General features: G+C 40.0%; 1 protein-coding gene across 1 annotated transcript in view; it reads left to right on the top strand.

Moving 5' to 3' along the window:
* LOC132128375 (Fc receptor-like protein 5) overlaps window positions 1-25,565 on the top strand; it is a 125,919-nt gene extending 100,354 nt beyond the window's left edge. Inside the window, exons 3-13 of the mRNA XM_059540173.1 lie at window positions 11,016-11,282; window positions 19,868-20,140; window positions 20,248-20,520; window positions 20,597-20,875; window positions 21,057-21,320; window positions 21,754-21,999; window positions 22,094-22,204; window positions 22,693-22,743; window positions 22,823-22,885; window positions 22,990-23,062; window positions 25,271-25,565. Coding sequence (XP_059396156.1) covers window positions 11,016-11,282; window positions 19,868-20,140; window positions 20,248-20,520; window positions 20,597-20,875; window positions 21,057-21,320; window positions 21,754-21,999; window positions 22,094-22,204; window positions 22,693-22,743; window positions 22,823-22,885; window positions 22,990-23,062; window positions 25,271-25,304 — 1,934 coding nt within the window. The 3' untranslated portion in view covers window positions 25,305-25,565. The remainder of the gene's footprint in view (window positions 1-11,015; window positions 11,283-19,867; window positions 20,141-20,247; window positions 20,521-20,596; window positions 20,876-21,056; window positions 21,321-21,753; window positions 22,000-22,093; window positions 22,205-22,692; window positions 22,744-22,822; window positions 22,886-22,989; window positions 23,063-25,270) is intronic.
* Window positions 25,566-27,514: the final 1,949 nt, after the last annotated feature.

The following is a 27,514-nucleotide window of genomic DNA, read 5'->3' as shown; positions in this document are numbered from 1 at the left end:
TGTTTGTCCTGTGCGGCTGCTGGGTGATTTTGCTGGGCTGTCTTATGGCAGTCCCAACGGGTCATTCAGTTTGCCGCCGGGGATCAGGTGTCGATTGCAGCATCGGCTATTGACCTCTGCATGGGCTATTGACCTCTGTGGATGAAGATTCGGTGGGGCTGCCCCCCTCGGGTGTTGTAGCCACTGCCGAATTGGACCCAGAGTTGACAGCCGTGCTTGCCCGGGCAGCTGTGAGCATCAGGATGGAGGTGAATGCACTGCCTCTGAACTGAATAGTTTTGTCAAATATTATCAAATATGATGAAATATGAGTTAAAACTATAAACTATAATTTTGTAAAACTTTTATTCAAACATCAAATATTTTCCCTAAAAAAAAAAAGTCATTTAAAAGTCCCTTTTATTCATTCATTTAAAATCCAGAATTGGTTGTGATCTGGATTAAATCGTTTGTGTTGTTCAAAAACTTTAGTAGGAAAAAAAAAAAAAAAATCAGGAATACACTATATTATAATAATATGATTCAGTAGGGTTGATTTCAGGGGGGAAATTAATCTGTTGAAACTTTAAATTAGCCTTTATAATAATCACTCTGAACCACTGAACACACTGTAAATTAAGTAAAAAAAATATCCAGAAAATGCAGTAATTTACTGTGAAACAGCTAAATTTACCAAATGAAATGAATTAATTTGACTTGTCTATTAACCCTTTAGGCGCCAGGGTTTTTTTTTTTTTTTTGGAATAAATGCTCTATTTTGACATCAAGATTTCAAAAGCTTTTGGCTTGAAAGGGCTTAAAGATAGAGATCTACTGTCAATTAGAAAAAAGTTGGGCATGACCAAACGTTTATGTGGGGTGTAAATAGACTCATCTAATTTGCATGTTATGACGTCCCCAAGGGGGCGGCCATCTCGAATTTCATAATATTCAGGAAATATTATATATTGAATTGTGTGTGAGAAAAGAGGAAGCCAACAAAAAACAGGAGGAAGTACTAAATTATTTCTATATTACTACACCATATAGTAGTAAATAGTAGCCTACTTTTTGATCAATTCATCAGTAATATTCAGGAAATAATGGATGTTTGAACTTGCAAGGTTTTTTTGTTTGTGTATGATTGTGTGTATATATATACAGGTCCTTCTCAAAAAATTAGCATATTGTGATAAACGTTAATTATTTTCCATAATGTAGTGATAAAAATTAAACTTTCATATATTTTAGATTCATTGCACACCAACTGAAATATTTCAGGTCTTTTATTGTTTTAATACTGATGTTTTTGGCATACAGCTCATGAAAAATCTCAAAAAATTAGCATATCATGAAAAGGTTCTCTAAACGAGCTATTAACCTAATCATCTGAATCAACTAATTAACTCTAAACACCTGCAAAAGATTCCTGAGGCTTTTAAAAACTCCCAGGCTGGTTCATTACTCAAAACCGCAATCATGGGTAAGATTGCCGACCTGACTGCTGTCCAGAAGGCCATCATTGACACCCTCAAGCGAGAGGGTAAGACACAGAAAGAAATTTCTGAACGAATAGGCTGTTCCCAGAGTGCTGTATCAAGGCACCTCAGTGGGAAGTCTGTGGGAAGGAAAAAGTGTGGCAAAAAATGCTGCACAACAAGAAGAGGTGACCAGACCCTGAGGAAGATTGTGGAGAAGGACCGATTCCAGACTTTGGGGGACCTGCGGAAGCAGTGGACTGAGTCTGGAGTAGAAACATCCAGAGCCACCGTGCACAGGCGTGTGCAGGAAATGGGCTACAGAGAAGCAGCACTGTTGCTCAGTGGTCCAAAGTACTTTTTTCGGATGAAAGCAAATTTTGCATGTCATTCGGAAATCAAAGTGCCAGAGTCTGGAGGAAGACTGGGGAGAAGGAAATGCAAAATGCCTGAAGTCCAGTGTCAAGTACCCACAGTCAGTGATGGTCTGGGGTGCCATGTCAGCTGCTGGTGTTGGTCCACTGTGTTTTATCAAGGGCAGGGTCAATGCAGCTAGCTATCAGGAGATTTTGGAGCACTTCATGCTTCCATCTGCTGAAAGGCTTTATGGAGATGAAGACTTCATTTTTCAGCACGACCTGGCACCTGCTCACAGTGCCAAAACCACTGGTAAATGGTTTACTGACCATGTTATTACTGTGCTCAATTGGCCTGCCAACTCTCCTGACCTGAACCCCATAGAGAATCTGTGGGATATTGTGAAGAGAAAGTTGAGAGATGCAAGACCCAACACTCTGGATGAGCTTAAGGCCGCTATCGAAGCATCCTGGGCTTCCATAACACCTCAGCAGTGCCACAGGCTGATTGCCTCCATGCCACACCGCATTGAAGCAGTCATTTCTGCAAAAGGATTCCCGACCAAGTATTGAGTGCATAACTGAACATAATTATTTGAAGGTTGACTTTTTTTGTTTTAAAAACCCTTTTCTTTTATTGGCCGGATGAAATATGCTAATTTTTTGAGATAGGAATTTTGGGTTTTCAAGAGCTGTATGCCAAAATCATCAGTATTAAAACAATAAAAGACCTGAAATATTTCAGTTGGTGTGCAATGAATCTAAAATATATTAAAGTTTAATTTCTATCATTACATTATGGAAAATAATGAACTTTTATCACAATATGCTAATTTTTTGAGAAGGACCTGTGTGTGTGTATATATATATATATATATATATATATATAAAAATTCTCATTCCAAATGTTCAGGGTAAAATTATTATATATAGTAAATTATTACTATATTATTGTGCCATACTAAAATACATGTGCCTATTTTTTGACCAATTGATCAGCTATCTGCCCAAATCAGATATCTAGGTGACATAGTTTATAATCCTTGACATTATACCTCTCATTGCATGGCACAGCGCAGAGCGCACCTTCTCGACACTGACTGCACCAGTACTGTCTGCCGGCCGCGCCTTAGAGCGTGCGCGATCAGTAACACCTCTCCTATGGACACTATGACCACGTTCACCCCTGCCACCCGCATCCCCGTTTGGCAAAGGGTCGAAATGATCGTTTGTTTGTGCTTTGTGAACACACTCACCTTGAACGGCGGCACCATTGCGCTGCAAAGATGTATCGCGAGAAGCGCGATCATTAGATGACCGATCGGCATTCCCAAAAGTGGAAATATTGCATTCAGAGTCAGAATCAGCTAACAACATTTGCAACACATCCTCACGGTGCAACTTTGTTTTAGCCATTTCGCGATTTTCTCTCATAAATCTCGCCATTTACTCGCACGCTATGAAATGAACTGCTTCCATATCAATGACACGAGAGCTCACTTTGATCTGCTATTTCCTCGAACACTTTAAATAGGAACACAATGTAATGTTGGTCTAGAATCAATGTACTACATGTCTGCCATCTAGTGGAAGGGAATAAAAAATTAGATATTACACCATTTAAGAAACTACAGTCTATTTTATTAAGTATGACGTCTTGTCGCAATTTTTGCGACTTTGGCGCTTAGGGGTGAAAGTTAATTGCACTTATAAGAAAATAGTTGTGTGAACAAATAATAAATGTTAAAATGTCTCCTTTTTGTTTTTGTATTTTTATAAAGTTATTGTTTGTTTGTTTTGATTATTATCTGTTAGTGTGTAATGTGCTTTATGTTGGGATTGAATAGAGTTTCTGTTGAGTTTCGTGGTTACAGTTGTGCTGTGTGGAATAAAGTCTGTGTTTAGGTTGAGGACGGACTAAAACATGTTCATTGTCTACTGCATGTTGCTTTAATTAAAAGTCAGTAAGTGTGTATTTGCTGATGCAGTGATGTTCATGTGTGTGTGCTGTTGCTAATGGTTGGATTATTTCACTTAACTCAGTTCCAGATACACAAAGTATTTCAGCAGTGTTTAGTTTAATTTTATAATATGAAATATTGTGTTCAGTCAACTAAAATGTAAAATGTTCGCTGCATCACTGTACACTTACAGATAAACCGAAGCTGACTCTGACTGTAAAACCCCAGAGTTCAGTGTTCACTGGAGACACAGTTACTCTGAGCTGTGATGTGGGACAGTTAACTGGATGGACAATTCACTGGAGAAAAGACTCAAACCCTGAATCCACGACTGATGCAACTAAAACAATCAAGTCTGTGAGCATCTCTGATGAAGGAGAATACAGGTGCAGAGCACAACGAGGAAACTACTACAGCGAGTTCAGTAATACAGTTAAGATTACAGTAACAGGTCAGCACTATTTTACCTTCTATACAATTTTAATGGAAGAAAACTTGATGTGTTTGTTATAAAACATGATAAATACTGTCATATATTAACAATGTGTTGTCAGTTAAACTACATGTCAAATAAAATAATAATAATTGTGGTATCACAGATCATCTGAAATGTTTTCAGACGTGTGAAATGTGTTTTTTGCTCGTTTCACAGTGAGACCCAAACCTGTAGTTGGTGTTGATCCTGATAGACGTGTGTTCAGAGGAGAGACGGTCACTCTCACATGTGACATACAGCAGACAGGAGTCTGGCAGTACAGCTGGTATAAAGACTACAAACAAGATTATATCATAGGACGAGACCAGAACTATAAAATCCCATCTGTGGATCCGTCTCATAGTGGTGTGTACAGCTGTAGAGGAACTCAGACACGAGCAGCAACACACACACAGATGAGTAACGGAGTTACACTGACAGTATCAGGTGAGGCTGTTCATTTCTCATTACATCATCTCAAAAACAGATTGAGTCCATAACCAGGTAAATCTGATCTTAGTTTGACTCCCCTCATGCTCACAGTCTGATTATGTTATTATGATCTAGTTAAGAGTTTGTGACAGATATTGGACCAATCAGCTGTGAGCAAAAAATAATAATAATAAAAAATAATAATAATAATTATAATACAATCTTACTGATCCGAAATGTTTGAACAGCAGTGTATGTTTGTAGCTCAGATCTTTCCTCACACTCCTCTGTATGAGTCACATCTGTCTGTTTTTATAAGAGGACTGAATCAATTCACTTTTAGTCTTGATTCTGTTCAGATGCAGATCTGTGTCAGATGTTTCTTTACAGGACAGATGCTGTGATCAGTGATCAGGGATTGTTTTAGAGCTGAATGCAGTTATTATTACACACTGATCATTTACTCGGCCTCATATGCTTCCAAACCCAGAAGACTTTGGTTAGTCTTTAAAACACAAATTAAGAAACCTAAATAAGACCTGAGAGTTTCCTATTCCTTCATTAAAAGTCTAGGAAACAAAAACTCAGAAGATCCAAAAAGCATGTCAATATGTGGATAAAAGCCTAAATTACAATCAGTTTATCATATAAAGTCAATTCAAGCCAAGTCACTTTTAGGTATATAGCGTAAAAAAAAAAAAAAAAAAAAAAAGATTGTTTCAAAGCAACTGAACAACATTAATTAGGCAAACAGTGTGTCAGTAATGCAAAATGACAGTTAAAGGCAGTTCATCATTGAATTCAGTGAACTCATCATTCATCTCAGTGTGCAATAATTTGCAATCAACTCAAATATATCGCTGTAAATGAAGTGATCGTATCTCTTCTCATGACTTGGATTAAACTGCTAGATTCATATGGATTTGTTTTATAACATCTTTATGACATTTTGTCATACGATTGTCACCCTGCACTGCAAACTCACATCTTCTGTGTCGTGTGTTTTGAGTCACATTTTATTTTCTTCACAGATTCACCCAGATCTACACTCACTGTGACTCCAGACAGTCCTGTATTCACTGGAGAGACAGTCAATCTTAAGTGTGTGATTGAGTCTGATTACAGTAGCTGGAGATATGAGTGGTATAAAGACAGCACAGAAGTGTCTCAACATCACACTGTAAATGGAGACACCCTCACTATTAAACGATCTCAAAAATCTGATGCTGGTTTGTACATGTGTAAAGGACACATAGATGGAAGATCAGTCTCATCACACACAAGCTCTGTTTCTCTCTCTGTGATCGGTGAGTTTAATAGCATTGTCCTCTTATATAAGCTTATTTGACTCATCAAGTTGGAAGTTTATGACACTCTTAAAGTATGTGAATATTGTAAATAAAACATATGAAACAAACTTAGTATAAATTGCAATGTTTTATGTAGTTTTTACCACTAATTGGAAGTGTTTTCATGTCATCAACACAAACATCTCTGTTACGTATGGTAACCCTCGTTCCCCGAGTAGGGATCTCATAGATGAGTCAAAAGTGATTCTGACGAATGGGGATCGCTTGCTAGAGCCTTTCTACTTCGAGTGAAATAAAACAAGCAAATGCATATTGGCATGCGATAATTGCACCAGCTGGTGCAAGATGTAATCGCATACTTGTTTTTCTGCTGAGAAGCCAGACCTGTTACTCGGCCATACAGCGAAGCTCAGGACCTGTGGCGAGGGGACTCACATCTCCCTTCCCTCCTTGGGGAACGAGGGTTACCATACATAACCGAGACGTTCCCCTTCGTCAGATCACTACAATGTGAGTCAGAAGTGATTCTGACGAATGGGGATATCTACCAAAATGCCATGGCTGCTAGCCCTTCCAGAGCTCTGCTTAAGCCTCCTGGCCTGACCCGATTGTGGAGCAGAAGTAGGGGCTTCAAGCAGAGAAAGCCAGTCACTGCTGTTCCACAAGACCCACTCAGCGTGACGTCGGATAACGCTGGGAACCGTGCTCTTTGGAAAGGGAACGCTGCGGAAGCCATGTCCTACCCCGGAGAGAGGCACTGTGACGGCTACACATATGGACTAGCCAAGCAGTGGAGTACAACATACGGCAATCTCTGGGGTGGTTCCAGCCTAGTTACAGGGGGAAAGAACACCAGCAGAGATGACAGAGAGGCTCTGTCGAGGGAAGACACAGGCTCATCTGCAGAGGAGCTGATCGTGGAAGAATACACATATGGGGTCGCCTTAGGGACCACTACATATGGACACCCAGCCTAGCACAGGTTCAACAATGCATACGAGTGTAGGCCTGGCGTCAGACGCTCCACCACGTCTGACTGACGCAGGGGTGACGGAGGAACTCACAGGGTTAGCCATTTCTGGGGAACACTACTGGAGCAATGGATGCACGTACCCGGCCCAAGGGGGTGGAGTGGCATGCATTGCAAGCCAACACTAAGAACGGGTTCCTTGCACTAATGGCCACTGGGGGCGAGTACATGGGAAGATACTGGCTCTACACGGAGGCTATAGAATCTAGCGAATGTGTTAGGTGTCACCCAGCCTACAGCTCTACATATATCTGTCAGTGAAGCGCCTTGAGCCAACACCCGGGAGGAAGCAACACTTCTAGTTGTGTGCTCGCACCCTGAATGGGCAAGGCACACCTTGGACTTCATAGGCCAAGGCAATGGCATCCACTATCCAGTGGGCCATCCTCTGCTTGGAGACAGCCTTCCCCTTCTGCTGGCCTCCGTAACAGACGAAGAGCTGATCTGAGGTCCTGAAGTACCCACGTAAACCTGCAAGGAGCGGACGGGACAGAGAAAAGCTGGTTGCAGGTTCACTACCTGGTCCCTGAAGGGAGTGGTAGGAACCTTGGGCACATATCCAAGCTGGGGTCTCAGGACAACATGAGTTGGCCTGCCCGAATTCTAGGCCAGAGCAGTCAGGAGCATTGTCTTTAGTGACAGGAACTTTAACTCAGCTGACTGCAATGGTTCAAAGGGAGGTCCCTGCAGTGTGCCGAGCACCAGAGACAGATCCCAAGAGGGTATAGAGGGGGGGCGAGGTGGGTACAGTCTCCTCGCTCCCCTCAGGAACCTGACAATAAGGTCATGCTTTCCCAATGACTTACCTTCAACTGCATCGTGATGTGCGGCAATAGCGGCAACATACACTTTGAGGGTGGAGGGAGACATCCTTCGCTCCAATCCATCCTGCGGGAAAGAAAGTACGACTCTGATCGGACATCTTCGGGGGTCTTCCCGGTGTGAAGAACACCATTCTATGAACAGGTTCCACTTCAGTGCATAGAGGCGCCTCATTGAGGGGGCTCTAGCATAATTGATGGTATCTACCACTGCCTGGGGTAGATCACCTAGAACCTCCGCGTCCCATCCAGGGACCAGACATGGTGTTTCCAGAGGACTGGACACAGATGCCGTAGAGTGCCCCGTCTCTGAGAAAGCAGGTCCTTCCACTTCTTGGCTCCAAAGAAGTCCCATACCAGCTGGACCACCTGGAGATGGAGACGCCATTCTCCCGGAAACGTAAGCTGTCGTGAGAGCTCGTGGGCTGCACAATTGAGCATGCCAGGGATGTGAATGGCAGGAACCTCAGATGCGGAGGAGATGGCAGGCGAGCTGCGACATGCGGCAGGAGCGTAGACCAGCTTGATGGTTGATGTACGCAATGGTCGCAGTGCTGTACATACGGACCAGTACGTGCTTGCCATGTAGAGGCCCTTTGAGGGGGCCCAGCGCAAGGCATAGCATGAGCATCTCAAGGCAATTGATGTGCCAATGCAGTTGAGGCCCCGTCCCCAGTCGGTTGGAGAGGCATCTGTGAAGACCAAAGCATGCCTGGATACTTGCTCCAAGGGAACACCTGCCCGTAGAAACGAAGGGTGTGACCACGGTCTGAAGCTATGGAGGCAGTGTGGGGATGAAGAAATAGCTCTTTTATTGAAAATGTGGGTACCACTGGACTCTGAGAAGCCAGTGGCGGAACAGAAACAAAATTAAACAAAAGATTCTCCACCGGGTACTCCTCCGGGGGAGGGAGAGATGCAGACACCATCTCCCTAAGAGCAACTTCCTCCAACGCTGGTTCGCCCTTCTCAGGGCCGCTTGCCCTTGCCAGTTGACTTAGCAGGGGCCTGGGCAGGCTGGGCACACCTTTTGCGGGCCGGTCACCTGCTGCCTGAGAGGAGGCTGCTGCTTAGGCTGAGCAGGGGCGGAGGCAGTCGCAGGGGGGCGCCCTCAGCGATGAGCAGGCGTAGGCGCCACTGACGACTGGGTGTAGGCAGCAGCTGGTCGTCGTGGTAGGATGTGCTTAATCGTCTCCGTCTGCTTCTGTGGCGTGGAAAACTGCTGGACAAAGTTTTCCACAGCGTTGCTGAAGAGGCCGGCCTGGCAGACAGGGGCGTTGAGAAAGCCGACACTTGCGGCGGTCCAGGAAAGCATAGCCGTGAGCTCTGGGTCTGACTTGGACAACGCTGGCACAACCAAAGGAGGCGTTACAGAGGAGTGAGGGGCCCGAGGAGACTGTCTCAGCGGGTTTCCTCTCACTGTGATCCTCAAGTCAGCAAGGCTATTAACCAAAAGTAGGCTTCTTCAGCTGGGCAGAAGAAGGGCTAGATCGGGAAGTAAACGAAGGGGCTCCACCTCTTTCGAGGTAACGGAGTCTCGACCATAACACTGCGATGGTCATGTTCCCACAATGAGAACATGAGTCATTCATGAGCGCCATTTCAGCGTGCCTAAAGCCCAAGCACGTGATACAGCGATCATGCCCGTCAGCCGGAGTTAAACATTGGCCGCATCCAGAAACACACAATCTGAATGACATTTGGAAAAAGACGTAGACAGATCGTGTCAGCTCTTTTAGAAGCCCTCTGAAGTGCTGAAACGCACAGGGAGATAGCCGCGGCTACACACAAGGAAGTAGTGCAATCCTGTGTGAGCACTCACTCTGAGTGTCACGCCCACCAAACCAAAAAAGCTGTGAAAATAGCTGTTTTGCTCAAATCTGTTGACACGGAGAGATCGCAAGCGCCGCTGCATGCGTCGTCACACCAACACCACACAGAGGTTTCCTCATAATCACCGTTCTGCAGAATCTTGCAGAAGGCAGGAACAGCATTCACTGTCTGGCTCCGAAGACAAGTATGCGAATGCACCTGCTGCTTGCACAGCCGCTGGGGCAGTTATCACATGTCAATATGCATTGGCTCGTTTTATTTCACTCGAAGTAGATAGGCTCTCGCAAGCGATCCCCATTCGTCAGAGTCGCTTCTGACTCACATTGTAGTGATCTGACGAAGGGGAATTACAAGCAAAGCTGATCTTTAATTGAATGCAGTATTGTTCTCATAAGTAGGTTTTGATTGGCTGTCAATATTTATATGTTTAACATCATTAAAAGAGAGAGAAAGAGAGAAACATACTGGTAATTTTCTGTCATAACATTATCCAGTAATTTTACAGCATTTCTGTTAACCCTAGAACACAACACATGCAGTGTAAAATACAAAGTACAGGTAAAACACCTGTTAAAAAATAAATAAATAAATAAATAAATACAGAAATAATGAATAAATAAAAATAAATAAATAAATACAGAAATTTCCTACAAATTAATAATATACATTGTGTCCTTTTTTTTAGCATTTTACCATAAAAAGGTTCCTTTGATATTATTTTCCTCTGAACCACTAGATGACACAAAAACATGGCGTAGCACTTTCCAAAAAGTTTTTTTTTTGTTTGTTTTTTCTTGCATTTACACGTCCCATGGTGTATATAGAAAGTCATATTATCATTCTTCAGCGTACTATAACCTACAAGGAACATTTAAAGGGTTACTCCACCGCAAAATGAAAATTTGGTCATTAATCACTTGTGATTAAACCGTAGCGTTATGAAGTGTTGAGAATACTGTTTGTATATGAAGAAAACAAAAATAACGGCTTTATTCAACAATTCCTCTCCTCTGTGTCTCTCCAAATCAGCGTAGCACCATTTTGACAATTCTGAGCTGTAAGCCGTTGCACTGTTTTCTTTCAAACCAAAGCATAAATACATGAAGAAAAAAAAAAACGTATCCTTGTGGCGCGGCTGACACAGAAGAGCATACGCTGCCTGTGTACTAGTCAAATTTGTCAAAATGGCGCCATGGTGATTTGGAGAGACAAATGAATACAATCTACATGCAAACCAGATTTAATTTAAACATTAAATGCAGTATTTTTCTCATAGGCTTATAATAATGATCATGATATTGTGACGCTGTTTATATTTACTCATATGTGTATTAATACAGTGAGACCAAAAGCTGTAGTGAAGGTGACTCCAGATGAGCATGTGTTCAGAGGAGAGACAGTCACTCTCACATGTGACATACAGGGAGCAGGAGACACTCAGTGGATATACAGCTGGTTTAAAAATGGTTCAGTCATCAGAGACGTCACTGAGAGACTCTACAGCATCACATCGGTGTCTGATAGTGCTGAATACAGCTGTAGAGGAGAGAGATCAGACTCACAGAGATCATCAGACATCAGTGCTGCTGTTACACTGACTGTATCAGGTGAGTGTTCAGATTCACATCTGTTTAATCATAATTTAACATCAATATTTGTGGCTCAGCACTTCTCATGTTCTCTTCTGTAGCAGCAGAATCTCTTCTTATAAGAGGACTGAAGCAATTCATAAATCATTATTCTGTCATTATTCTGTTTAGATACAGTCCTACAGATCTTGAGAGTGTTTTGTGGAGGTTCATGTTTATTATAATGTCATGTAAATTGTGACAAGGCTTTCCATCGACATCTTTGATATTTACTTTAGCCACTGTCACTGTGTTTACAGATGATACTCACTATAATCAGAATAAGAAAGTACTTGAGCAATGAGTTCAATACTGTGATGTAAAAAGTTTAAGGTAACCAGCTTCAGGGGAATTCTGAGTTTTCTTGAATTGTATTCAATTTATTAAACAAAAAGTAAAAAAAAAACACAACATTCTCCTGGTTCCTTTTAACTTTTAAGTTTTCTCAGCTTTTGATTTTTTAAAGTGCAGATGATTTTTGTTTTTTTGTTTTACTAAAGTCATAGAATGGGGTGAAATAATAATGTTAATAATAATAATAATAATAATAATAATAATAATAATAATAATAATAATAATAATAATAATATAATATATATTAGCATAAGTCTATAGTACTGTAAAACAATATATATATATATATATATATATATATATATATATATATATATATATATATATATATATATATATATATATATATATATATATATATATATATATATATATATATTCACTTTGTTTTTGTCTTAACAGATTTCCCCAGATCTTCACTGACTGTGACTCCAGACAGTCCTGTACTCACTGGAGAGACAGTCAATCAGACCTGTGTGATTGAGTCTAATCACAGTAACTGGAGATATGAGTGGTATAAAGACACAGACAGTGTAATGTTACAGACGTCTGATCGTTACACTGTAAACAGAGACACTCTCACTATCAGAGGAGTAATTACATCTGATCAGGGTCAGTACTGGTGTAGAGGACGGATAAGATCAGTCTCATCACAATCAAACTCTGTTTCTCTCTCAGTGAAGGGTGAGTTCAATATCACTGTGCTCATAAACTCACTCTATTATGATCACATATCTAGTTGAGAGACTGTAGTTTTGTTCTTGTTCATTTAACATAACTTATTACTTTTTTTTCTGCCTAATACCTTGTAATAGAATGTGCAACAAGTCACATTATGAAACAATAAATAATTCAAACTTTAGTATCAGTCACAAGACTATGGAATGATATTGCGGACATTATTCAAAAGGCATTGCAAATTCTATTTGCAATTGCGTTTTCAATTTGTGGACGCATAAAATGAGACATAATCCAAACGCAAATGTAAATCGCGCATTACCGTTTTCATTTTCAATTAAGTGAACGCACAGTGTCTGCCAAATTTAAAATGGAAATGCAAAGTCCGTTTGCAATTGTGTTTTCCATATCTTACGAGCTAAGAGCCTGTCATATTTAAATAGCAATATTAATTACCACATTTGCCTTTTCACTCTCTCTGCACTGTGCATGTAAACTGCCAAAACTCAAATGGAATCGCAATACCTTTTGCATTTGAATTTCCAACGTCTACACGGAAACCTGTCAATCAAGTGACAGGGGTGGGGCCATTTTATTGGGCGTGTTTGCATTGGGAAGTGAAGATCGTACTAAAATGTACCATGTTTTTACTAGGGTAAATATAAGTTAACGATAGTGTTTATAATTAAGCCACAGTAGCCACAAATGTACAGTTGTCTGAGACGTTATGAAATGTTCTTTAATATCATGAACCATAAAATGTAGTCAGAGTTCTGCTCTTGTTTATTTTCATAATAGGTAAACACAGGCCACACGTTAAGATGGTCACAGATTTGGTGCTGATTAAGTGCTGATTCAGTGTAGCTTGGTAGCTCAGTTGTTAGTGACTGTCATCTCTAATGGCATACCATCTTTTAGCGCGTGTTCGAAACCCGGGCCAACACAGACGTTCTTTATTTTTTTGTTTATCCTACTAACTTCAGCCGCCAAACGGGCGATCATACAGTGAGGAAAATTGCAGTAGTCAAGGCGAGCTGACATGTTATCAAGTACGCTGCTGTTTGCAGAATTACCGGACCTGCGTCCTCGCAGACATCACACTCCCGAGTCGAATGCACAAATTCTGAACTACTGAGGATGCAAGTCCGAAATCAGCGGCTGAAGTTAGTAGGATAAACAAAAAAATAAACAACATCTGTGTTGGCCCGGGTTTCGAACACGCGCTAAAAGATGGTATGCCTTTAGAAATGACAGTCACTAACCACTGAGCTACCAAGCCATACTGAATCAGCACCAGATCTGTGACCGTCTTAACTTGTGGCTTGTGTTTACCTATTATGAAAATAAACAATAGCAGAACACTGACTACATTTTATGGTTCATGATATTAAAGAACATTTCATAACGTCTCAGACAACTGTACATTTGTACTGATATTTACCCTAGTAAAAACATGGTACATTTTAGTACGATCGTCACTTCCCAATGCAAACACGCCCAATAAAATGGCCCCACCCCTGTCACTTAATTGACAGGTTTCCATGTAGACATTGGAAATTCAAATGCAAAAGGTATTGCGATTCCATTTGAGTTTTGGCAGTTTACATGCACAGTGCAGAGAGAGTGAAAAGGCAAATGTGGTAATTAATATGGCTATTTAAATTTGACAGGCTCATAGCTCGTAAGATATGGAAAACACAATTGCAAACAGACTTTGCATTTCCATTTTAAATTTGACAGACACTGTGCGTTCACTTAATCGAAAATGAAAACGGTAATGCGCGATTTGCATTTGCGTTTGGATTATGTCACATTTTATGCGTCCACAAATTGAAAACGCAATTGCAAATACAATTTGCAATGCCTTTTGAATAATGTCCGCAAAATATCATTCCATACAAGACCTCATCACATTACAAATCAAATTCAGCACTTTTCTTTTCACATGAGTAAAAGTGCTCATGATGTTCTGATGTTTCATCAATATCAATACTCATATTTATTAGTAAAGCGAGACCAAAAGCTGTAGTGATGGTACAAATAAAATGGGGTCTAAAATTTTCCGTTTTGTTATTTAATGTAATTCAGAAATAAATATTAAATATATTAAGTTTATATAAAAATATGTTAGTTAAAAGCAGATGCCAGCATTTGTGTGAATAAATATATATATATATTTTTTAAGATCACATTGCATATAGCCTATAACGAATATAAAATACGATCAATCATAATGATCAATAATAATTCACAAAGAAAGAACACGGTATAAATAGTTAAAGCGAAACTAAATTGAGGAATTTAAGTAATTGAAGAAGTCCAAGTTGTGTAGAACTATGCAGCTGTGTGTTTTGTATCGTTTCAATATTAAGCCATTTTATTCTTGAACTGGATAATTAGTTTCTTTTCAAACAATTTGCCTTTATGGATGTGAAACTTGCCATGAAATGAAAAAGATTTAATATAAAAAATGACTTGTGTCCATGTCATTTTCCCATATAAATAAAAACAAAATCACGTTGTTTGTCTTTTTATTGCTGAACTATACGGGGGATTTCATTTACACAGTGTACTCACAAATTATCCAAGGAATGACATAATCCGAAATATCAAGTGTAAAGGTATTTATGTATTTAAAAAAGTATGTATTCTGTGTGGCCACATAAATGTTGTCATATTGTCAAATGTTGTCAGTTGCAGTGAGCAAGCCACCATGAAGGTATCCAATGGTGGCTGAAGTAGGGCTGTCGTACTCGACTCCAGTCTCGAGACATTTTTCTCAGACTTGTCTGGGACTCGTTGTTGTTTGTACTCTGACTTGTCTCGGACTTGGTCATTGGACTCGCCAAATGTTCTTGTTGGTCTCGATCAAGTCCAGCAAAATAGTTTTTTCTGTTTTTTTCAAAACAAAACCACATTTGGATGTCGTGACTGAAAACGTGTGGAAAACGTTGGGCACACCACTTTCTCCTTTTTTCCAAAGCACTCTGTAGCCTGCGCTCTATGCTGAAAAGTTTTGATGTTTCTAATTTAATTTTCTACCTGTTCGATTGCGTTTTATTTGCGTCTACACTTAGATATCCTTAAACCTACCCTTTACAACAATGACATACTAATTAATGTTGTACAGTATAGGGGTTGCAAGACTATTGTAAATGGAAACACATAATTATAATGTTTTTATCAATAAACTCTTATTAATTCATAGCCTTAATTATGCAACAATTATATATGTAAATTGTACACAAACCTCTAACATTTTAGAGGTTGTGTATAACATTGCGTTGATCCCCTGACTCAACTGTTGTCTAGCTAACACCGGACTGTGCCAGCTTCAGCCGAGTATTCAGGCAGAATTATTACTTGTCCGTTATCCATTTTTAAGCCATTATCTGAGACATTCCAAATAAGGTATTCAGCCTCGGGCACAACCCTAATTATTACATTACATATTTTATTTTTACATTCAACATAGATAAGGTCATATAAGTAACTGCTCCACACAATATTGTATTCCTAAAATTCACGTCGTACTTGCAAACTCTTTTTGTTCATTATGGTTAATGCATGCTTGAGTAGACGATTTTTAGTGGCTTGATATATGGATCTCATACTCACAAACTCATCAGTCTAGACAGAGGCGACAGACTCATATTCTAGAAGGCCGCACCTAGAATATATTGATCTAGAATATATTATTTAGTCCCCATAGATCTGAACACACTTAAAATAGGACCAGATATCTAAGGTCATGACTATAGAACCAAACTGACCAACTTAACTTCCTGTAATGGTAACTTAATATAATCATGCTGTGGTTTTCCATGTACACTTAGAATAATATTACATTAATCAGAGGTTGAGGCTCACTCTATTTAGATCATTTTAGTCTGTTACTAACCTGAGCGCAGATTTTTGGTGTTATGGATTTAACGTAATCTAGAGTCAATAATCTCAGAGTAAGTCATAATAAAGTCAGGTAAATATGTATTATGCCAATTACAGTCAATTCAGAGATATCAAATGAAACAAATACAAGACATCAAATTCTAAATCTAAGAGTAAAATATACATACCAGACTTTCAGAAAAATACTTATTATGGAGCAAGGTTATTTTTGTAAACGAAAACTAAACTTAGTTGGTGCTTTGAAGAAAAACAGACACAAAGCGGAATGTGATAATTATCAGAAAAAAAGATGAACGCACATCCTCTCTGTAAACCATATAAAACTTAAGCCTAGCATCTTGTGATCACTGCCAGGCTTTCAGACAAATGTGCCTTGGCTAAATCACATCATACACCCTCTTATAATTCTTCGTAAAAAAATAAATAAATCATAATCAAATATGAACCTTTACTGTTAAGTGTGATTGTTGTTATTATTGAATTTAATTAGTCCCAGTAATGATTTATGCACAGTTGTTCACTGAAACATGAAAAAGACACAGCAGTTACAATATCATGATTATGGTAAAAAAAAAAAAAAAAATACATCTAACTCAAAACCAAATTAGGCTACATTTATTATCATAATAATATCTCAATATACATCATTAGATATGACATGAAGCACAACTTGTGTTGATTTATTTAGAAAAAAGGCTTGACTGCTTCATTTCGGAGTATATTTGTATACTTTTACCATTTAATCGATATCAGCATGAGTTAATTTTGTGTCACTAGATGTTTGCCTCACAATGAGTCTTTTTTTTTTGGCCTGTGCTCTGGAAGTGATCTGTTAATGCTGATAAACTTTGATTAAAACTGAAACTAAATTATATAAAAACTAAATAAAAATGTGTTCACAAAATAAAAACTAAACTAAAACTAACAACATTATTAATTAAACTAATACAAACTAATCTGAATTTTATAGCAAATTAGAAAACTACATTAAAATAAAAACGAATTTTAAGATCAGAATCAGAAAGAGCTTTATTGCCAAGTATGCTTGCGCATTCAAGGAATTTGTTTTAGTGACATAAGCTTCCAGTACACAGAGACAACAACACACAGACACACACACAAAAAAAATTGACATATAAATAAGTGTATAAACAATTGTGCTATAAATGATAATGGAATAGGATTGAGTAAGATGCAGGGCTGTACTAGGATGGAGGGGGGCCAAATAAATATAAGGATATTGCACATTTTTATTGCATAAGCATAAGTGGGGACAATTTAACTGTTCATGAGGTAGATTGCCTGGGGTAAGAAACTGTTCTTGTGCCTGACTGTTCTGGTATTTGTGGCTCTGAGGCGCTGGCCAGATGGCAAAAGTTCAAAGATGGGGTAACTTGGATGTGAGGGATCCAGAGTGATTTTCTGAGCCCTTTTCCTCACTCTGCAGGGGAGCACCAGTAATCCTTTCAGCAGTCCGAAAAGTTCTCTGTAGTCTTCTGATGTCTGATTTTGTTGCTGAACCAAACCAGACAGTTATTGAAGTACACAGTACAGACTCAATGATGGCTGAGTAGAACTGTTTCAGCAGCTCCTATGGCAGGTTTAACTCAGCTGGTGAAGGAAGTACAACCTTTGTTGGACCTTTTTCACAATGGAGTCAATGTGATTGTCCCACTTCAGGTCCTGAGAGATGGTGGTTCCCAGGAATCTGAATGACTCCACTGCAGTCACAGTGCTGTTCATGATGGTGAGTGGGGAAAATGCAGGGGGGTTTCTCCTAAAGTCCACGATCATCTCCACTGTTTTGAGCGAGTTCAGCTCCAGGTTGTTGAGACTGCACCAAACAGCCAGCTGCTCAACCTCTTGTCTGTAAGCAGACTCATCACCGTCCTGGATGAGGCCGATGACTGTAGTGTTGTCTGCAAACTTCAGGAGCTTGACAGAGGGGTCTTTAGAGGTGCAGTCGATGGTGTACAGGGAGAAGAGCAGAGGGGAGAGAACACATCCCTGAGGGGCACCAGTGTTGGTGGAGCAGCTGTTTGACATGAATTTCCCCAGTCTCACTAACTGTTGCCTATCTGTCAGAAAGCTGGTGATCCACTGACAGATAGAGCTAGGAACAGAGAGCTGGGTCAGTTTGGTCTGAAGGGCTGTTGGGATGATGGTGTTGAAAGCCGAACTAAAGTCCACAAACAGGATCCTCACATAAGTCCCTGTTTTGTCCAGATGTTGCAGGATGAAGTGCAATCCCATGTTGATTGCATCATCCACGGGCCTGTTTGCTCGGTAAGCAAACTGCAGGGGGTCCAGTAAGGTTCCAGTGATGTCCTTCAGATAAGCCAGAACCAGTTTTCAAACGACTTCATGATGACAGACGTTAGAGCCACAGGTCTGTAGTCATTAAGTCCTGTTATCTTGGGTTTCTTTGGAATGGGGATTATGATGGAGCGTTTGAAGCAGGAAGACACTTCACACAACTCCAGGGATCTGTTGACGATCTGTGAAAAGATTGGGGCCAGCTGGTCAGCACAGATTTTCAGACAGGCTGGTGTAACGTCATCTGGGCCTGGTGCTTTTCTTCTTTTGTTCTTCTTGAAGACCTGGCGCACATCATCTTCACAGCTTTGAAGAGCCGGGGGTATGGAAAGGGGGATTGCAGGAGGTGTTAACGGATGTGTAGGGAGATGGTCAGAATGGGTGTTGGGGGTTTCAAATCTACAATAAAATTCATTCAGGTCGTTAGCAAGTCATTGATTAGCCTCATTGCAAGGGGATGGTGTCTTGTAGTTAGTGATGGCTCTCAGTCCTCTCCAAACTGAAGTTGAGTCATTGGAAATAAACTGGTCTTCCAACTTTTTAGCGTAGGTCTTTTTTAGCCGCTCTAATCTCTTTGTTCAGTGTGTTCCTGGCCTGATTGTACAAGACCCTGTCCCCATTTATGTAGGCATCCTCTTTGGCCTGACGAAGATGTCTGAGTTTTACTGTAAACCATGGCTTATCATTTAGATTCAAAGCTATATAATAACCTTGGAATGGAGAGTATAGTCAAACTCCACACTCATCTGTCTACAGAATCACCCTCATCTTCTTTCAACATGTCCTTAAAAACTTAGACCAAGACAAATATCCTCCAAAAGAGACAGGAACTAACAACGGGAATGTGCATTGATCAAGACCTATACATGTAGACTTTACACCTTTTAGGGGCAGATAGTGATTTGCATGAAAGAAACTGGGAGTCTACTTCTTGTAAGATTGAGACCATCTTATCAGTCACACTGAGACATTTCAAATGATACCAAACATGACTCTGAATATCACTTGCAGTCATCTAGAATATTATATATTGCTAATGACCATCCTGAGAGAGCTGAGTGAAGTGAAGGATGGGTCAAAAGGAACAGATGTATAGGTGAGAAAGGAGTTTTTTCTGCATCTTCTCTCAGTGAGATGTGGAAACAGATGTCTCTATGTTAATACACTGTGTTTGCATTGTCTGTACCTCAAGAGATCAAAGTGTCTGAGGTTCTTCAGCTCTTACATGTGGCTCATACTCAATGATTAGTCCCACACAGCTGAACTCTGACTCTTCAGGATCTGAGTGTGTTCTTGTACTCCTGCAGATCTGAAGCCAAAGCCTGAACTCACATCAGATCCTGCAGGAGCTGCACTGACAGGAAACACAGTGACTTTGATCTGTCACATGAATCCAGCCACTGGATGGGACTTTTACTGGTACAAACACACACTGAACTCTGAGACAAAGACACAAACAAACTCCTACAGAGTGAAGATTGATTCAGTGTCTGCTGGAGGCCAGTACTGGTGCAGAGCTGGAAGAGGGAAACCAGTCTACTACACACAATACAGTGATGCACTGTGGGTAAATGTTACAGGTGAGAGAGCACATAGTATCTGACACAACATACAGATCACAGACAATATCTGCAGAACGTCTGAAACTTTGAGTCTAAAACTAATGCAATAATTTGTGTTTGTGAAGTGAGTCCTAAAGCTGTGGTGACTGTTCGACCTGATGAACAAGTGTTCAGAGGAGAAACAGTCACTCTTAGATGTGATATAAAGTGGGGAGGAGACACTGAGTGGACGTTCAGATGGGAAACAGAGGGAACAAACTACCAAAATAACTCAATTTCAACACAAGAGCTGAACATCAGCAGTGTTAAAGACTCTCACAGCGGTAAATACAGCTGTAGAGGAGAGATGGGAACACAACGCTCTCAGGGCAGTGATGCTGTTACACTGAATGTATCAGGTGAGTTTGTGTGTGTGTTCATTATCATCAGTGTGAACAGCTTCTCTCTCTAGAACTCATCTCATGTTTTGTTCAGCTGAAGCTCAGGCAGCAGTGCGAGTGTCTCCACAGCCGTGGCTGACTGAAGGAGACTCAGTGACTCTGATCTGTGAGGTTACAGGCTCCTCTACAGGCTGGACGTTCAGCTGGTTCAGAGATGACGATCGTCTGTCAGACAGCAGCAGAGAAGCTGGAGGCTCTTACACTCTCAGTCCTGCTGCTCTACAGCACACAGGAGTTTATACGTGCAGAACAGATAGAGGACGGCCGGCCTATTACACAAAGACCAGTAACACACAGACACTGTGGATCACTGGTGAGTCTGTGTCACAGCATTTATGATTCTGTTCATCTGTATTTGTGCTTCATCACAGTCTCTGGCACAAGGTGTGCAAAAACACCAGAAACACTCCCTCTATTTCTCAGTCTAGATCAGATCAAAAGCACTATCAAATACACAACATGCTGTTGATTCTGAGTGGTTTTCTTCTTCTCAGGTCAGGGGTCGCCGGTCTCTCTGGTGGTCCGTCCCAGCAGAAGTCAACACTTCTCGTCTGACTCTCTCTCTCTGAGCTGTGAGGATCAGAGGAACTCTGCTGGATGGACAGTGAGAAGATACACCGACAGAAACACAGAAGATTGTTCAAAACAAACAGGATCTACATGTCGACTCGTCTCTCTCAGCACATCTGACTCTGGAGTTTACTGGTGTCAGTCTGAATCTGGAGAGAAACGTCATCCTCTCAACATCACTGTACATGGTGATTCATGTTTCTAATCGCAGCAGCTAAACACTTTCTCATCTCATAATTACAAAGTCTACATACATTTTCCTCTAAATGTTTTCTGTAGAGCCAATCACAGACTGACACTGCTATACAACTATGTGATGAGTTTCATCTATTATAGTGGGGTTAAACCTGTCCACATTCATCTGACAGTCTCTTGACAGTTAAATGGACAGTTTTTGGCTGGATGAATTTGTACAATCTGATTTGTATATTTTAATACAGTGTTTTTACACCGGTGGTTAGGGTTTGGGATGGATCTTTGTGCTTGGGTTGGACTAGTGCATAAAGCACAGGAAGCATTAATTACAATTCAGTTCATGAGATTTCATAACAATAGTAGCTCTGTATTTTGGTATATTCTTACTATTTGCAGTAAGCTCACATTATTGTGTGTGTTGTGTAGATGGTGATGTGATTCTGGAGAGTTCTGTTGATCCTGTAATTGAGGGAGATACTCTGACTCTACACTGTTTACATCGATCTACAAACTCCTCGATCATCAGAGCTGATTTCTATAAAGACGGATCCCTCGTCCAGAGTCAGATGACAGGAGAGATGAGCATCACGAATGTCTCAGAGTCAGATGAGGGTTTCTACTACTGTAAAACAGAGAGAGGAGAGTCACTCCACAGCTGGATCTCAGTCAGAGGTCTGGGAATAATGAGTGATTTTATGTACCTCTATAATAATATCATACAGTATGGCACTCACAAACAGTTCTGCATGTTTGTCTTGTTCTCCAGTCTCAGACTCTTCATCTTCTCTTCTGGTCACTGCTGTGGTTGTGGGATCCAGTGTTTTCTTGTTGATCTTCATCTCTCTGCTGCTGCTGTGGAGATACAAGAAGAACAAAGGTGTTCATCACATGATTAATACAACTGAACAGAAACACATGAGAGATACAGTTTATGAATAAAGGCTCATGAGAAGATCTAAATATCAGCAGAAAGAGTCAGTGTAATCACTGCAGATACTCTTGAGTGACCATAATGCTCTTTGTTTCTATTCTAGATCAGCAGCGTAACATTAACCAGACATCAGTCCCAAATCAATCTGCAGAATCTCAACTTACCCATAATTACTTATGTCATTTCAAATGTATATGACTTTGACATCTATGGAAAAAAAAAAAATTGAGCAAAAAAAATATATATATATATATATTATATTACATCATATAACAAATAATGAAATTCAGTTGGGTTCAGTTTGGACTCCAATATTTTTCAAAATATATTTTTGAACCATCCCTTTAAGCTTCATACATTTTAATTTTTTTTAACCTTCAGGACTGTTTTACTTTTCATCTTTCATCCTCAAATGTTTGTTTGTTGTCCAGCAGATTCTGATCATGTTTATGACTACATGACTGAAGTAAAAAAGAGGCACAAAGGTTGAGTTTTAAACCATCTTAACACATACCATTCACTATCAGCAAATATCATTCATTAAAGTTGACATGTTTGTTTTAGATGATCCAGAGTCATATTCGGAGGTCACATATACAGAGGTCTCATGGTCATATGTGGATAAAGGTAAAAAAACAACAACAACAAAAAAATAAACAACAACTCTTCCCTACAACTGGACAATAGAGTCTTCAGTCAAAATCAATGTTTTTATTTTTTATTTTTTGCAGATGATTCCATGGCAGAGTCAAATGATGGGACATACTCAGAAGTCATAACAAAAATAGAAATGCAAATACAAAGGTGTGCAAAATTATGAACATTTTAATTTTGGAGGGTGTACTGTCTCTTTTAGTATTAAACATCATGCACCGTTTTTGCTACAGATCAGAATGTCTCCTAAAGTCAAGTGGCTCATTGAGGAAATATATAAATCTTACATTTTATCATTATTTTATTACTGATGATTTGTGTTCTTCAGATGCTAATGCTGGAGTTGGTGATGCAATTTATGCTCAACCTATGAGGAAAAAGGGTAACCAAAAAAATTAAATTAAACAATAATTATGTTACAATGGTACAATAATTTTATAATAACTGCCAGCAAACTCACAATTTGCACTTGTTGTCGCTTTAACGAACCGGGTTTGTAGTCTTCTGTTCGATCACCACCAGAATTTGCCTGTGCTTTACATTGACTCTTGCACCACACAGACTGTCACAGATCACCCTGGACTAAAGTTCCCACAATGCATCTGATTACATCCCACATAGCAAATGTCTTCTGGCCCAGATCCGGGCCACACAATCACTTTTCCTTCGGCCCAAGTACCACAAAGAATGACGGCACTGAAGTGGCCCAGATCTTAAAGACTCGGGCCACACATGGGCCATAACCGACCTGAATCTCAGCCAGTTAATCACCCTTAGCTGGCCCTGAACTGGGCCAAAAGAGGTTTTATTATTGGTACCAATCCTCAGCCTTAAGTAAACAAGAATCCCCCAATCTGAGCCACACCTGAGCCTTATATAGCCCAGACCCAACCCAGACAGTAAGCAGTTTCGGCCCAGATCCGGCCCACATCTGGCCCGCATGGATTTCACGCAGGCCAGATGTGGGCACGGATCTGGGCCAACACTATATTGCTGTCTGGGAATACAGAATCTTAATATTTCATATTATTGCCTTGTATAATACTATAATCACAGTTATTAATTTTGTGACATTTTTTGGTAAACCAGACAGCAACATAGTGTTGACCCAGATCCAGCCCACATCTAGTCTTGGTGAAATCCATGCGGGCCAGATCTGGTCCGACACTGCTTGCTGTCTGGGAATGTACACACAAACTATGCTAATAAAGTACATTAAGCTGAATAGAAAATCTGAACCCACACATCATGTAACTGTGCAATAAAAAACGTATTGCATTGTTTTTATTTATTTTCAGAATGAACAAATCAACCAATAAAGAGTGTGTGTATAAAGTATACAGTCTATAAGAGAAACGTAACAGATAGACACATGTAACTTAATCATAATAATTTATTACAGATGTGTCAAAGAGCAGTACCACAGTAGTCCAAATGACGATGCATTGCAGTTGCAGTCCTCTCAGGCAGAATATAATAGAATCATGAGGAGCAGGGCATCATTTAAGTTGTTAAACGCTGAAAATACTTTCCCGATCCACTCCATCAAGGCGCGCATTTCTCATTCGAAACACGCATCACCGGAAACACGGCATGTCGCAATCTAAAACGAATTCGGGCGAGAGCCAATGAGCGTTTGATATCGCTGCTGTAAAACTTGATGTAAAACTTCTTAACGGCACATTTTTAAACTGTTGCTATAGCTAGAGAGGAAGGAGATACATAACGCCAATGAATGCGGTTTGAATTCGGATCTGTTCCTCAAACCAACCATCACTAAGTGCACTGCAGTGGGTAGAATCATATCTCAGTGACCGTGTCCAGTGCGTAAGAGTCAAAAGTAAGTTATCAACATCTAAGGCTTATGACATTGGGGTTCCCACAAGGCTCTGTTCTTGGGCCATTGCTGTTCGCGCTTTACATAAATGATCTTCCTTCAGTGAGCGGTGAGGTGGACATGCAGATGTACGTGGACGATACTGTAGTTTACGTGGATGGAAGCGATGCGACCAGTGTAGCTAATAAACTAACCAATGTTATGGGAAACATCTTAAATTGGCTTTCCTCTGCCTCGCTCACACTGAATGTAAATAAAACAGTAGCAATGTATTTTACCAAAACTCAACGACTGAAGTCCTCCTTTCCATGCATTTATGCAAATCAGTTATCAATTATGCAATCGTAGATTGTGTAATATATTGGCTATTTTAAATTATAAATCTGCTTTAAGTGATTCAGTTAATTTTGAAGTTCATCATGATCTCAAAATTGTAGATCATTGTCAGAAAGAGCTCAAATCAAAGATCTGCAGTATTCACATCATAATGCATCATCTTGTATCTGTTTTATCTGTTAAAGGTCTCCGAGTGCAGTGAAGACAACAGACGGCTAAAAGAGATTCACAGCAGCAGACACAGTGACGCTTGCATTGCTTCAGAAATGAATCTGATTGAACTGCTTACACACGTGCTTGATTCAGTTACTTTAGAGATACACATACACTGTATTATCTGTACACACGAGAGCAAACAAATCTATCAATAATATATAGTAAAACACTTTTACCAGTGAGCACTGTTGTTTAACACAATTCATAACTTAAAGTTATCACAGCAATTAAATTGTTCAAAATAAAGAATAAATAGTATAAAATAATAAAGTGTAACTAGCACTTTTTTGATAGTTACAAATTAATGCTTGTGTTTTGCCATTAAGATGGATGAAGTTTTCTTTATATATATATATCCACATACTGCTTTTTACATTCATGTATTTTTGTTTATAATTTTTTTGCAGTTATGAAGTGTGAGTTTTATATTTAATAAATAAAAATAACAAAATCAAAAACATCAGTATGTTTTCTTTGCATGAGTTTAGCAACAAGTCAGCTTATTTGATTTGACTTTGCTTTTTTAATTATTCATTTTATTCATTTATTTTATTTTATTTTATTATTCATATTTATTTTTGAGGATTCGGGTGGATTATGCAGTTAATGTAATGAACAAAATGAACCACCATATGGTGGACAGTTCATCATTATTAGTTAGAGTAATGTCTGTTTCCTGAGCTGGACGACATGTTTGTGTCTTTAGCATCCTTCAGCAGATATGAGCCATGCAGATCAGATCTTGATGAGGAAACCATGAAGTAACACTTATGTGAGGTTACCTCGTGGAGTCAGTCACAGTCCAGCATTATGATTCCTGAAGAGACACCTGATTTATATCTTCAGGACAAGTAGAGATGATCAGCATCTTCCTACAAAAAAGAGCTAGAAGCTGTAAAATTATTTTTAAAAAGACTTTGAGATTCAAATCCTTAAATTAAGATGCATGATAAACAAACCAAATCACACCAGAAGAATACGATCAGCTCTGGTGTGTTTTAAAGTGATGATATTCACCACATAGAAAAATCACACAAGCTACAGAAATTAATTATTGATATTATTCAAGCATATACAAGCATATAATTATTAGGAATATATAGTAATTAATTCTAGGAATAATCACTGTAATTATGTCTCCATCCTTCCACAATACAGGAAGTTTCTGAGGTACGAAATTATATCAACGATTGGTTGATTCTAGCTCAATCAGAGCACATGGTGGTTCGACATCGAGATGTCGTTCTCGCTCACATAGGGGAGTGGGGTTTGAGACTGAACGCCAGAAAAGTGTACTTTCTCCAGTTCAGAGAACCACCTATCTAGGCATAGTGTGGGATTCGACCACGATGCAGGCACGTCTGTCCCCTGCTCGTATCGAGTCGATCCTCATGTCAGTCAAGAGAGTCAAAGAAGTCCAGTCACTCACTTTTTAAAGGTCCTGTTTTACGCGCTTTTTTGAAGCTTTCATTGTGTTTACAGTGTGCAATATAACGTTTTCATGTTTCGCGTGTAAAAAAACACAGTATTTTTCACACAATTCACCTATTTGTATACTGCTGTTTTCACTGTCATAAAAACGGGCTGATGACTTCCTTGTTCTATAAAGTCCCTCCTTCAGAAATACGTAATTTCTGAAAACGTATAATTTCAGAGATTGTTGGGTCTGATGGCAGCCAAGTCCAACGTGATACCTCTTGGCCTGCTGTACATGAGACCCCTACAGTGGTGGCTCAAGACCAAGGGATTTTCCCCTAGGGGCAATCCACTTTGAACTATCAAGGTCACGCTGCAACACCTAAGTGCCTTAGACAGGTGGAAGAAACCTTGGTTCTTGAATCAGGGTCCAGTGTTGGGAGCTCCTTGTCACCGTGTAACACCAGCAACGGATACGTCCCTGACTGGTTGGGGTGCGGTCATGAGTGGCCACCCTGCCCGTGGTCTGTGGAGCGGTCGCCATCTGACATGGCATATCAATTTTCTAGAGATGCTAGCCATCTATCAAACACTAAAAACTTCCTCGCAGACCTGAGGGGTCACCATGTGTTGGTGCGCACCGACAACACATCGGTGGTCTCTTATATCAACCACCAGGGAGGTCTGCGTTCGCGCCCCTTGTACAAGCTGGCACATCAGATCCTTGTGGTAAACTTCTCTCATTCTGTGTAGTGTATATTCCTGGCTAGTTAAATGTGGGAGTAGACATACTGTCG

This window comes from Carassius carassius, chromosome 3, assembly GCF_963082965.1.
Source record: "Carassius carassius chromosome 3, fCarCar2.1, whole genome shotgun sequence".
Lineage (NCBI taxonomy): Eukaryota > Metazoa > Chordata > Actinopteri > Cypriniformes > Cyprinidae > Carassius > Carassius carassius.
This window is presented reverse-complemented; position numbering and strand designations above follow the sequence as displayed.